The sequence below is a fragment of the Sinocyclocheilus grahami genome, unplaced genomic scaffold, assembly GCF_001515645.1.
Source record: "Sinocyclocheilus grahami isolate Dianchi unplaced genomic scaffold, SAMN03320097.WGS_v1.1 scaffold964.1, whole genome shotgun sequence".
Lineage (NCBI taxonomy): Eukaryota > Metazoa > Chordata > Actinopteri > Cypriniformes > Cyprinidae > Sinocyclocheilus > Sinocyclocheilus grahami.
The window spans coordinates 283,583-296,337 of record NW_015506143.1 but is presented as its reverse complement, the minus strand read 5'-3'; the positions used below and the strand labels follow the sequence as shown (position 1 = coordinate 296,337).

At 37.5% G+C, this 12,755-nt stretch overlaps 1 protein-coding gene across 1 annotated transcript in view; it reads right to left on the bottom strand.

Annotated features, from left to right (window-relative positions):
- Positions 1-319: 319 nt before the first annotated feature.
- LOC107564796 (nuclear pore membrane glycoprotein 210-like) overlaps positions 320-12,755 on the bottom strand; it is a 38,105-nt gene continuing 25,669 nt past the window's right edge. Inside the window, 13 exon segments of the mRNA XM_016249953.1 lie at positions 320-1,109; positions 1,474-1,548; positions 1,654-1,770; positions 2,814-3,018; positions 4,400-4,650; positions 4,734-4,880; positions 6,036-6,144; positions 6,260-6,396; positions 6,470-6,690; positions 7,926-8,101; positions 10,817-10,991; positions 11,592-11,683; positions 12,359-12,517. Coding sequence (XP_016105439.1) covers positions 1,015-1,109; positions 1,474-1,548; positions 1,654-1,770; positions 2,814-3,018; positions 4,400-4,650; positions 4,734-4,880; positions 6,036-6,144; positions 6,260-6,396; positions 6,470-6,690; positions 7,926-8,101; positions 10,817-10,991; positions 11,592-11,683; positions 12,359-12,517 — 1,959 coding nt within the window. The 3' untranslated portion in view covers positions 320-1,014.

The window sequence follows — 12,755 nt, the reverse complement described above, 5'->3', positions numbered from 1 at the left end:
TTCTGTTCGGTTTATTTTATACTTTAATAAACTGCGCTTGGATCTATCCTTGTTTTCTCCTGGCATCCCGTGACATGTTTGTGCATATATACAGTATTGGCTAGCGGCAGCAGCAGTTTTAACATTAAGTGACATGACATCTGGCACTCCTTATGTGTGTGACAAAGGCTCAGAAGTGGTTACATTTACAGATTAAAGTCAAAGCTTATGACAGATTCACAATTCCGGGTTTTATTCAGTGCAGCAGTTCGGAGTCACATTATGGCTCTTGCTTACAAAAGGCAGCTACTAGAAAAGTCTTCACTGTGTTTCACTTAAACAGGCTCACAAGGCTGAGGCATTTTTCGGTCAATAATGGTCACATATCCTTAAATCAACACTCGCAGTTACAGATGTATCAGGGACTGATGCTTCATCTTCACAGAGCAGCAGTCAGTCCTTTCAGAAGCCCTTCGAATCTAAAGCAACTGAGCTGAATTAAGCTCTTAAAGAAGCTGCACTCAACTCAAAAGAGTTCAACATATTCAAATCAACTAATATTGTTCATAAAACATAAAATGACTGGCCGTTAGTTTCTGCACAGTAAACATGTAAGAGCACTTTGGACAGAATCAGTGGTTGCACTTTTCACAAATCAACATGCTACACAATCGAGCCGCAGTCTCACGTTACATTTCAAAAGTTGTCCTGAGCTTCAGAAAAAGAAAAAAAGAAAACAGTTTAGCACTGCAGATCACTAAAAATTAAGCTGTCTCAAGCTATGAAAACTATTGGGGGAAAAACACTACTGAAAATAATGATAATAAATGAGAACACACGTCAAACGTTTAAATAATCAAACAAAAAGCAGACGAAACAATATGTAGCCCTGTCATATTCAATCAGATATGCAGCATTTCAGCACACAAATGAAAAAGCTATCGTTTCAGGCATGTAAGCAATACTCTCAGCACGCTTATTACACTCCTGCATTCAGTGCTCAGGCACGTTCTTCAGTCTTCAGGCGGAGACACTTTATCTGGAGTTGTAGTCTGGTGAATACAAGCGCAATCTTGGGCTTGCCTTCGTGTCTGAAGACATGCTGTTGTTGTCTGTCAGCTTCGCTACACCTGCAGAAACAGCAGCATCTACAAATGAGTGCTCAACTCAACGTCAGTAAGTCAAATCCACAGAAAATTACTACCACTCCTAAACACCAGAAGAAACAATAACAACGCAAGCATGTGGAGAGTCATTTCTCTGTGTGTAGCACCTACAACTCTGCACACACTTCTAAGCATTCTTCCCCAAAGTCCCGGATTAATTCAGACTGATGTTAGTTTATTATGCAAAAAATAATATATGATTTCTTTAACTGAAATAATGAACATTCATTAGCGTCCTTAATAAAAGTTCATGTTCAGTTCAGCTGTTTGAATTATTCAGGTTATGTTTGGTTATGTTCTTGCATGAGTGTTTTCCAGATGCATGCACCTGCAGGAGGCGGAGTCTTCTAGATGAATGCAGGATGACTGACAGGATCTCTCGGGGAAAACAGTGCATGGCACACTACACAAACACATACGATGATATTAATATCGAGGAACAATCACTGTCCGGAAACCCATTATGCATGATACTGAAACGTGTTGGGCAGGATGTGGAAGCATTTACCGATGATGACAACAGCAGTGGCAGCCAAAAGAGCGAATAAAGTGAAGAACATCACTTGATAGGAGTCGATGAACTGCTGAAGAATATTGGGCCCGTCCGCTCCATCTACTATATGTGCTACGAGAACAGTGAAGCAGCATGGGTCAGTAGTTAAGAAAAATAAATCAATAAAAACATTAAAGGGGTTATGACATGGATTTTTTTGATTAATGTTCCTTGAGCTTGACTTATAATGATAATAAAGTTTTTTGCACCAAAAAAAATATATTCGCAAAAATCATCTTTTTAAACCCTCATTCTGGCCCAGTGACTGAAACGATCTGTCCTTCCTTAAGGCTTGTCAGTAATCGGCCACTGTTATGATTGGCCAATATCACTGTATTGGAAAAAGTATCAATGCCCACCACTACTTCATGTGAATAAGTGTTTTGAAAACAATATCCATATAAAACTGTCATTTGCGGACAAAGTATTATGAAACTGTTTACTTGTGGTTTGTAATGCAACTGCTGTCAGATCCAATACAGTTGGCTCTCCTCTATATTTCAAGTTCAGTTCCTTCACAAACTGTACATTATGCCTCATTTAAAAAACAATCTGCAGTGAAATGTTCCAAAGAACATATGTGGTCATAAGTTGAGATGTATACATCAATGGAAAGCTTATTTATTCAGCTTTCGGATGTATGGTTTGTTAGGATAAGACGATATTTGGCTGAGATACAACTATTTGAAAATCTGGAATCTGAGGGTGCAACAAAATCAAAATAGTGAGAAAATCATCTTTAAAGTTGTCCAAATGAAGTCCTTAGCAATGCATATTACTAATCAAAAATTAAGTTTTGATATATTTACAGTAGGAAAATTACAAAATATCTTCATGGAACATGATCTTTACTTAACATCCTAATGATTTTTGGCATAAAAGAAAAATCAAATTTTGACCCATACAGTGTATTTTTGGCTATTGCTACAAATATACCCCAGAGACTTAAGACTGCTTTTGTGCTCCAGGGTCACATATAATCTTCCATCATGATCAGGACGCCGTTAAAAATAAACCATCCCACTTGTTCCTGACGCTGAGATCTTTCTGAAGGATCCTTTTTAACCATCAACATGCCTCTCACAATGCTGTCAGAGAGACGCTGAGGAACAAACCTTGCACAGAAGAGCTGCTGGCTGCTAGATGCATGACAGACACCGGGATGTGCAGCACCTGAGCACTGGACGCGCAGCTCACAGACACGGACGCCGTAAGCGCTCCCTGCGGCCTCTCCACACTGACCGCATACCTGATGAAGCTGGGAAAGCTGAGAGAAACCTCCTGCTCCTCGATCACAACCACAGGAGAACTGCTCTTCACCTGAACACCAGAAAGAGCCAGTCACACGCACATCTGCTGAGCACAATAACACAAGGCCGTATGTCTGCTTCTGACATTGGTGGAGACATAAGAGCATGTCCTCTAGCTACCATAAGCTATGCATGAAGAGTTTAATGTTAGTAGGCTATGCTTTACAGATAATCATTACACAATTCTGATTTTGTGAACCAACAACATTCCAGCAGCATCAGAGCGCTGGGTGTCTTAATCACACATAACTTTATTTTAATATTGATCGAATTGGACCCAGGATGATTCTGAAAGAAAACCCGATCACATTGTTACATTTAGTCATTTAGCAGACGCTTTTATCCAAAGTGACTTACAAATGAGGACAATAGAAGCAATCAAGATCAACAAAAGAGCAATGCATGTAAACATGTCAATATTAATCATTAAGTGCCATGTTAATACCACCGATTCATTTACATACTTCCATAATTTCCATCTATTCTCATTTCAACTTCAAAACTCTTGGTCAACAATCCACAATAATTGCTCAAAGTTGACAGAAGTCTCATTATTAAAAAATAAATAATAAATAAATGTTTAATACTGGTTAAAGTTAAAATTAGTATTACATTTTAGTGAAAACCTAGTAGTTATCACATTATAGGTGTCCCAAATTATTGTTAATGTACATAATGACTTCAGCTGTCTTTCTGTCTGTATGCTTTATATATAGAGAGCTAATATAATAATAGCCATAGATCGCGCTTTCTTCTTCTGTTTGCTCTGCTTTGTTAAACACCTTACTTCAAACCCATCGACGCAACTTTGTTCATTCCTGAAGTGAGCTTTTATTTGAATTGTTTTGGACTGCTGTCTTGCACTGGATGCAATACCTGAGAGTTGTTCTAAACGCTATCTAAATCCATGTATTAAATGCACGTCCTCGAAAGCGCGCCGTTTTCCAACTTTTTAGGTAATATCAATGGTATGACATATTTCAGATGCAAAGTTAGCAATGCATATTACTCATCAAAAAATAAGTTTTGATATATTTACAATAGGAAATGTACAAACTATCTTCATGGAACATGATCTTTACTTAATATCCTAATGATTTTTGGCATAAAAGAAAAATTTATCATTTTGACCCATACAATATATTTTTGGCTATTGCTACAAATATACCCCAGCGACTTAACACTGCTTTTGTGCTCCAGGGTCACATACATATATATACATATATATATATATATATATATATATTTGTTTTAATCAAAATTATTGCTAGGGACAATTTGGTAGTCACTGAAAATTGGTAGGGACATGTCCCTAGCATCCCCCCTAATTCTACGACCCAACAAAAACATTTGAGTTTTCAAACAGAGAGAGACGAGGCTGCAAAGGTTACTTCTAGCTGTTGGAGAGCGCCTGGCGTGCCGTAGATGGTCAGCTCAGCAGACGGGTACTGATTGCTCAGGATGAGGTCTGGCTGATCAGCGTAGATCCCTGGACTGACAGGCAGCCGGACGCTGAGCTGCTCTCCGCTGAAGAGAGATCCCTGCACGCCGGCCCTCACCTCCACCTCCGTCATAGACAGACTCAACACCTTCACCTGCTGCTCGCTCATGGGCTTGAAGCTCAGCGCGCAGCTGTAGAAGCCTGACACACAGAGGAGATACAGATCACGGGGTTAAACCAGTCACTGTGAAGTCAGGCTGAAGCCCAAGGTTCCTGTGAGAGACCTGTGCCGGCGTCGAAGGCCGTGTGAGTGTGGTAGACGTCATGAGGAGAGAAATCCACGGCGCTGCTGGTGAAGCGCAGCTGACAGCTGACGGAGGACTCTGGGTGGAGCAGAACCATGCTGTCGGACTGAGACGACGAGCAGCTTCCTGTGGACAGAGAACACACGAGTGCTATGATGCGGTTCACAAAAGCACTACGATTCAAAGAAATGGAACGCAGCACCAGTTTATATGAACGTTACATTTGCTTGTGTTCATTTGACAAAAGCTTACAATGCAGTCATAATAAACTACTGAAGACTTCAGATGCAAAAGCCTCTAAGTCCGTCTGAGATTTTTCTTTTAAATGCACATTTTTATCAGGCTCCTATGTTTGGGTTCAGTAATTTCACTTTAATTGCAATGCAAAGGTTGTTAGTTAGTAATTCAACGTCTTATTTTCAAAAATGTCAAATGTTGATAAAAATCAGGATTTCTGCAGGATAATTAAGCTCAAATTTATCAAATGAATACCACATGAGCAGGGTAGGGCAATGTCTATAGTAACATATTAAACTGTAAAATGCATGATTTACAGTCCAGATAAAGGTTTTCACAAAGACAAAATGTTTTATAAAATGATACGCTTCACATTTCAGCCTTTCAACCATTTGAAAGTCAAATTATTATATTTAAACAATTATTATCAACAAATTATTATATTAATTACATTACATATAAATACATTTTACTGTTTAGATTTTTGTAATGCATTGTCTTCTTATCAATCCACTAGTTCACATTTACAGCTCTGCGTGTTTGCAGGGTAAAAACATGGGTTGATTTTCACATTGGTCTGAACAAAAACAACAAGCTTATTGAAAATGCATTCATTCACTCATTCGGAACAGTAGAAATATAACTTTCCACGACAACACAGGACTCCCATGTTTATCTCTTTGAAGTTTAATCGTCACATAAGCCGTTTCGCAATTCTGGTCTTTCTGTCCCCAAATTTAAGACCTTTTCAAATCAAAACGTCAAAATTGTACTTTCTTATACAATATAAGTTTTTTTATGGCCTTAAATTTGATACAACTAAATGTAAGACTTCTCAGACGGACTTAGAGCCTTTTGCATGCGTGATTCTTAGGAATCAAACCCATGACGTTTCAGTTGCTAGCGGGGCCCTTTCAAATTGACCAAATTCTGAGTTGAATTTTTTCTGGATTTCAATGTAATGGTTAAAAACACTGAACAGTTCTGTTACATGTCAAGCACGATTGAGTCTCTCTCTAATGCAATGCGTGGAGTGTTTTGTACCGATGAGGTTGCTTCCCGTGTCCCTGGTTGACATCAGGACTTTAGGGTCCCTGTCCTTCTTCACTGCAGGAATCACGACAGACGTCCTAGACGCACCTTCAATACGAACCTAAACAAAGCACAGCATTACAGTACGATCACAGTACTGTTTATTTTCATGATTTTTCCATCTGAATATCTGATTCAGAATATCTCCGAGCTGAAGTCCACGTGATTAACCTCACCTCTCTGTAGGTGCGGAGTTGACCGGGAATCTCGTAGTACACAGTGACTGTGCCCTTGTCTCTGGCTACTGCTGCTCCAGTCCTGGGATCGATCTCCAGCAGAGCGCTGGACGACGAGCTCCACACACCTGATGCACCTGCACATGAACAATGACAGTAAATGCTTACTTTGGACTGTCAATATCTGTATGTGTGCGTGTTTCCTCTTACCCTCCTGATTAACAAACTGTGCAGAAAAGCACACAACGTCTCCCACGACGAGCCGCTGGGCTCCAGCCGGATGAATGGCATGCTGGACCGGCAGAGCGAGGAAATCAGCGAGTCCGGCCTGCTCCGAGTCCCAGACCCCCAGCAGAGTCAGACCCACATTCACCGTCCGCACCGTCAGCGTGCCGTTACTCGAACCCTTACCGACCTGCACCAAATCATCCCTGCACATATAACACCGACGGTGGGGTGCTTAACATCATTCAAACACATTGCTCAAAGAAGAAAAAAAAAAAGAACCATGTGCACTGATTTTTCCCAATATAATTATAACATTTTCATTATCTGCAATTACCACCTTTAACATATGTGACCCTGGAGCACAAAAGCAGTGTTAAGTCGCTGGGGGATATTTGTAGCAATAGCCAAAAATACATTGTATAGGTCAAAATTGTAGATTTTTCTTTTATGCCAAAAATCATTAGGATATTAAGTAAAGATCATGTTCCATGAAGATATTTAGTAAATTTCCTACTGTAAATATATCAAAACTTAATGTTTGATTAGTAATATGCATTGCTAAGAACTTCATTTGGACAACTTTAAAGATGATTTTCTCAATATTTAGATTTTGTTGCACCCTCAGATTCCAGATTTTCAAATAGTTGTATCTCAGCCAAATATCAAATAATGTCCGATCCTAACAAACCATACATCAATGGAAAGCTTATTTATTCAGCTTTCAGAAGATGTATAACTCTCAATTTTGAAAAATTGACCCTTATGACTGGTTTTGTGGTCCAGGGTCACATATAACATTATAATGTTCCGATGCTTGAACATTTGTAAATAAACATTCATTCTTTTTTTGATTTGCAACCATATCTGACATGTCAGATGCTCCATTCCTCTGTGTGACGAAACGCTAAAATATTTTAGTATTAAATTAAGAGATAATGTAATCGCAATATATGGGGTGAAACCACTGAAGAAAAGGGAGTCAAAAAAAGTTAAAAAGTTTGGGTAAACCTGGAGAGAAAAGTCAAAAATTCATCTTTCACAATGGAAATAAAACATGATAAAAAATTAATAATAATGCTTTGTATACATTATATACATACTATTTTTTTTACATTTTATTTTTACATTAAATCAATTTATTATTTTCTGATTAGTCAATTAATCCTTACCAATAACCTTAGTTAACCTACCAATAATTAATAACTGCAACTTCTGGCGATGTGCATAACACCGGGAAGTTTGATCAGAATTGACAGCGTGTTAAATTAATTAGTCCAACTGAGTCACAAGTTTATCTGTTATATATTTTAAAGAACCAACAACAAACACCTTTAAATGCGTAATTTCAGCCCTAGTTGCTGTTGAATTTGGATGTGAACTGTTTAGTCCACGTTTGATAAATATGTATGTTACGTTATTTTATTATTATATAATTCACCTGTTGGTGGCGAAGCGGAGCGCGGAGTTGTGGCTGTGTAAGGTTTCTCCCGTGCTGTCGTGGAAATGAACAGTGAAGGTCAGAGCGGCTCCCAGTGGGATGGCAGACACAGTCTCTCTGTTAGACGTGTACACGACTGGACTAGTGCTCAGACGCAGGTACGAGACGGTCACCACCTGACAACAAACACACCAGCTCTGTGTTACACTCGTACTTCACATGGTTGACTCCGGACACTTGTAATTCATAATAGCTCTTAACTGTAAATGAATGATTCAAACATTATACAGATAAGTAAGGCATAATGTACTGTAGGTATCACCCTGAAGTAACTATCCCACTGCATGACTCTAAATAAATAAAAACTAGTGCTGTCAAACGATTAATCGTGATCAGTCACATCCGAGATAAAAGTTTTTGTTTACATAATATATGTAAGTGTACTGTGTATATTTATTATGTATATATCAATGCACACACATATAGAAAATATATTTACATGTATATATTTATATGCTTATTTTTTATATTATTTATAAAAACATTTGACATATAAACAAAATTTTTCATAAATATATACATGCATGTGTCTGTATTTATATATAGTATACATAATAAATATACACATACAGTATATTATGTAAACAAAACCTTTTATTTTGGATGCGATTAATCGTGATTAATCATTTCACAGCACTAATAAAAACATACACACATTGCCATATATTTCACTGACAAGCTATGAGCAATGAACTAGGAGTACGAAGAAATATTATGACAAATGTCAATTGACAAAAGCATGTTGAATTGTTAATACAATGCATTATTTTTTCAGGTAGTGCAGTGTTTGCATTTTAATGCCTTGTATTTTCAGGGCTTGCATTTTTTTAAAATTGCGAATTTGTAAAGTGAAATAAAATGGATCGAAAATCACCTGTCGCATATTATACATCGTATTTTTGAACAGATTGAATATTTCAGAAATGAATTCTGGAAGGTGAATATGAATTACTGAATTTTTAATTATGAAAATGTGTGGGAATTTTTTTAAATTGAAATATTCACAGCTTAAATAAACAACCATGCTAAATTTCAGCCCCTAAAAATTAGAGCCCGACGATATATTGTTTATTCCGATATGAGCATGTCACAGATATATCGGTATCGGCGAATATGCCGCGGATATGAATTTTTTTTTAACAGATTATATTGACCTTTTTCCTGAGTAAACTATTAGCGCCACCATTACGCAGATGAAATGCTTCTGAATGGTGTAATTACTTGGTCAGTGTAGAGATGTGCGGATGAGCTCAAACGTCACCCGAGTCCACTGCCTCAAATTATCCACCCGCACCTATATTTGATCGTCACATTACAATGATTCTAATTCTTAGTTTTGCATGATGATATGATGAATGGATGGCTCATTTTTAACAGCAGATTCAGTGACGTTAGAGACTAGAGTTGATCTGCGCATCACGGCACGCGTCTGCGGAGCATTAAAGCCTGTTTCACGGCCACCGGAGCTGATCGCGGACACTCAGTCAATGCTGGTGTTTATACCCAGAACTCATGCTTATCACATCGGTCACATCACATTTCCTAAGTCAGCATATTTTGTCAGTAATGTAGCAGATTGAAAAGTTAGTATCTTTCTGCAGTCCAATAGACGGCAGTGCAGTGGTGGCTTGAGTCTGTTGAATGGTGATTTAACGCTACGTTGTCACCTAGTTGGAGAGACTCAATGCTAAGTAAACAATAATGTCCTCGTCTTTTACTCTCACTATCAGCTTATCATACTCGTTTGCTACATTAGTAGGGCCCTATGATTTCCGCAATGCAGAAAACACGGACGCAATCACGGAATCCAGTCATAAAAACGGAATTTACTGTATAACGCGGAATTTCAGGGAATCTTTCATATTTTTGATGAATAAAAAAAAAAAAAAACAAGTCAGTACACTTAAATCAAATCACAATATAGACTAGTGTCTGTGAATATCAAACTGCAAAAAGACTATTTAAATACGAATCCTCATGCTCTGCGTGTTAATTTGATTACCAGAAAATACACAACACAGAATTTGTGGAAAAAATTATTTTAATTCTTAAATAAATTTTTTAATTAATTATATTATTTATTTATTTTAGATGTTTACATTTGGAAAAGCTGTGCTTCCTGCATAAACCTGCCCCTGTTGGTTTGGCAATAGCTTGTTGCCCTACACAGTTACCTTGTTTATTTTCTTAATTCAAGTTATATATACACACATATTGTTCTATTGTGTTTTAAAGTTATTTATAATAAGTGATGTGAAGTGCACTGATGTCAGGCTCATTTTAGATAATAAAGTTTATTGTTAAGTTTACTGCCTCCATTACATATCTTTGTCACATCATTATAAGTGTTTGATCACCACATTTGAGTTATCATTGCTAAAAATGTTTATGTATATATATATTCTGTTTATGTATATACTGTATTCTATATACAGTACCAGTGGGAGTGGGAATGGGAAGTGTGTCCAAACTTTTGACTGGGTACAGTATACTATAATAGACACAAAGAATATCGGCCGATATATCAGACTTTTTTTACTCCCTAATATCAGTATTGGCCCCAAAAAACCCATATCGGTCAGGCTCAAATAAAAATGCAAGCCCTAAAAAATACAAGGCATTAAAATGCAAACACTGTTAATACAATGTATTATTTTTTCAGCTAGTGCAATTCAACATGCTTTTTTTTTTTTCAAAGACATGTCGTCATTATTTTTCTTCCATATAGAAGCTAATTGTTTTTTTAAAATCTTAATTGTAGATTAAACTGTAATATTATTAAAATATGAATTTATGCATTATTACTAATCTGCAATTCAAATGAATAATACCTTCACAGCGACGATGATGGTTTGATTGATGCCGAATGTTTCCTGCGAGCTGATCTGTAGCGATGCTGTTCCTGTCAGAGATCCAGACGTCAGGTGACCTTTATCATCCACCTGAAGGAGAGCAGCTCTGTCGGGACAGTCCAGCACACGGTAGGACAGGTGCTCCAGTCCATCTCTACAGCACACAGCACACAGCACACCGTTATAATGAGCACTGCTCAACAACACGCAAAGCTTTGATGATCTGGAACTTGATTTTGACATGCTACTCAATATTATTTGCTGGATCTCGAGTACTTCATTCTGATCTATCTTCTCAATCTTAACATTTAATTTACAGCAGTCAAAAATGTCTTAATAATGACTGTTGTCCAAGGCACTGTATAACTGACCGAAAATAATTTGTCTGGATTATCATTTAACTTAAAAGCAATGTCACACTCTGAATATTGGATAGAATGATATACAACAGCATGATGCAGGCGTGACACTGCCTAAATATTAATTCCACATGCTACACATACATATTTATGGTAGTTTAGTCAAAATTTGTTCATTTAAAAACACAGACACAATATTTAACTGCAAGTGCCTTCTGAATTTGAACTGGAGACACTTAATTAAACATGTAATATGTGTTCTGTACTGCATTTCTGTCACACTACGGTTCTGTGTATTTGTAGGGCAGCACAGCTCACATTCATGGCAAAGCAGCATGGGTTCAGTCTAACTGTAACGGTGTGTTGATCTCAACCAAGGGTTTCTGCTGAGGTACCTGTTGGTTTGGAGTTTGAGCAGTGAGTTTGGGGACATCAGTATCTCCTCAGCTTGAACTTCTGGGTTCAACAGCTGCAGTTTCTCATAAACCTGAAATTCAGCATATGCTGAATATGGCTCTCAGTTTAACACATGTTCTTCAAAATACAGGGTTTGCGATTTACAGTCAAACCTAAATTTATTCAGACACCTTCGACATCTCAAATTATATCACAGTTTATTCGCTACAGTTGAGAAAATGGTAATAAAATATAACAAGAACTCAAGAGTCAGAACAAATTCATCTTGATACTGCCAGATAGAAAGATATGTTATGAATTTGGTTGAATAAATTTAAGCACACAATTAGATAATACCAATCTAGCTCAACAAATTACCAAGCAATGCTTCATTTTGTTCGGTCTGTGGTGTAAAAAGGTCGCATTAGCAATTAAAGAAAAACACTTGAGCAAAACATGGTCAGGTCAAAGTGTCTGGATAATTGTTGGTCCCAAATTTGTATCAGTTTTACTGGTAGTCCACTGTATGAAGAAATTTTGGGTGTAATATGTCACAGTTTAGTTTATATTGCTATCCTCACTTACATAAATGAACTATAGTGTCCTGCACCCACTAGTAAAAAAATATCAACAATGATATCTGGAGTCTGAATAATGTTTGGTTTGACTGTATATACTAAAAAGAAAACATTCAATGTTTAATATGGGGGCCAGTAGCACAGATCACAGTGATGCTCTGTGAATGACAGAATGAGGTTCAGTCCACCTGTATCTGTATCTCATCCTGGAGATCGAGGGCACTGTCCTGCAGATGTCCAGCCAGAGGAACGCTGGTCTTCACCACCACCCTCAGTCCTGTGCGGCCTTTACTCCTGCCAAACACACTCATGGCGAAGTTGTGTTCAGCGCTGAGCTGTACAGACGCCTGCAGGACACACACACACACACACACACACACACACAGCTTCATCTGAACCACCACACCACCACACACGGAAGATTGCTCTTTTTGTATATATTTTTTTTGTGGTACCCTTAAAGGGATAGATAGTTCAGCCAAAAATTAAAATTAAGTCATCATTTACCCTTGTATTGTTATAAAATTAATTAACGAATTTTCATTTTAAGCAAATATGATTTTTAATGTTCCTTTGTGTTCATTC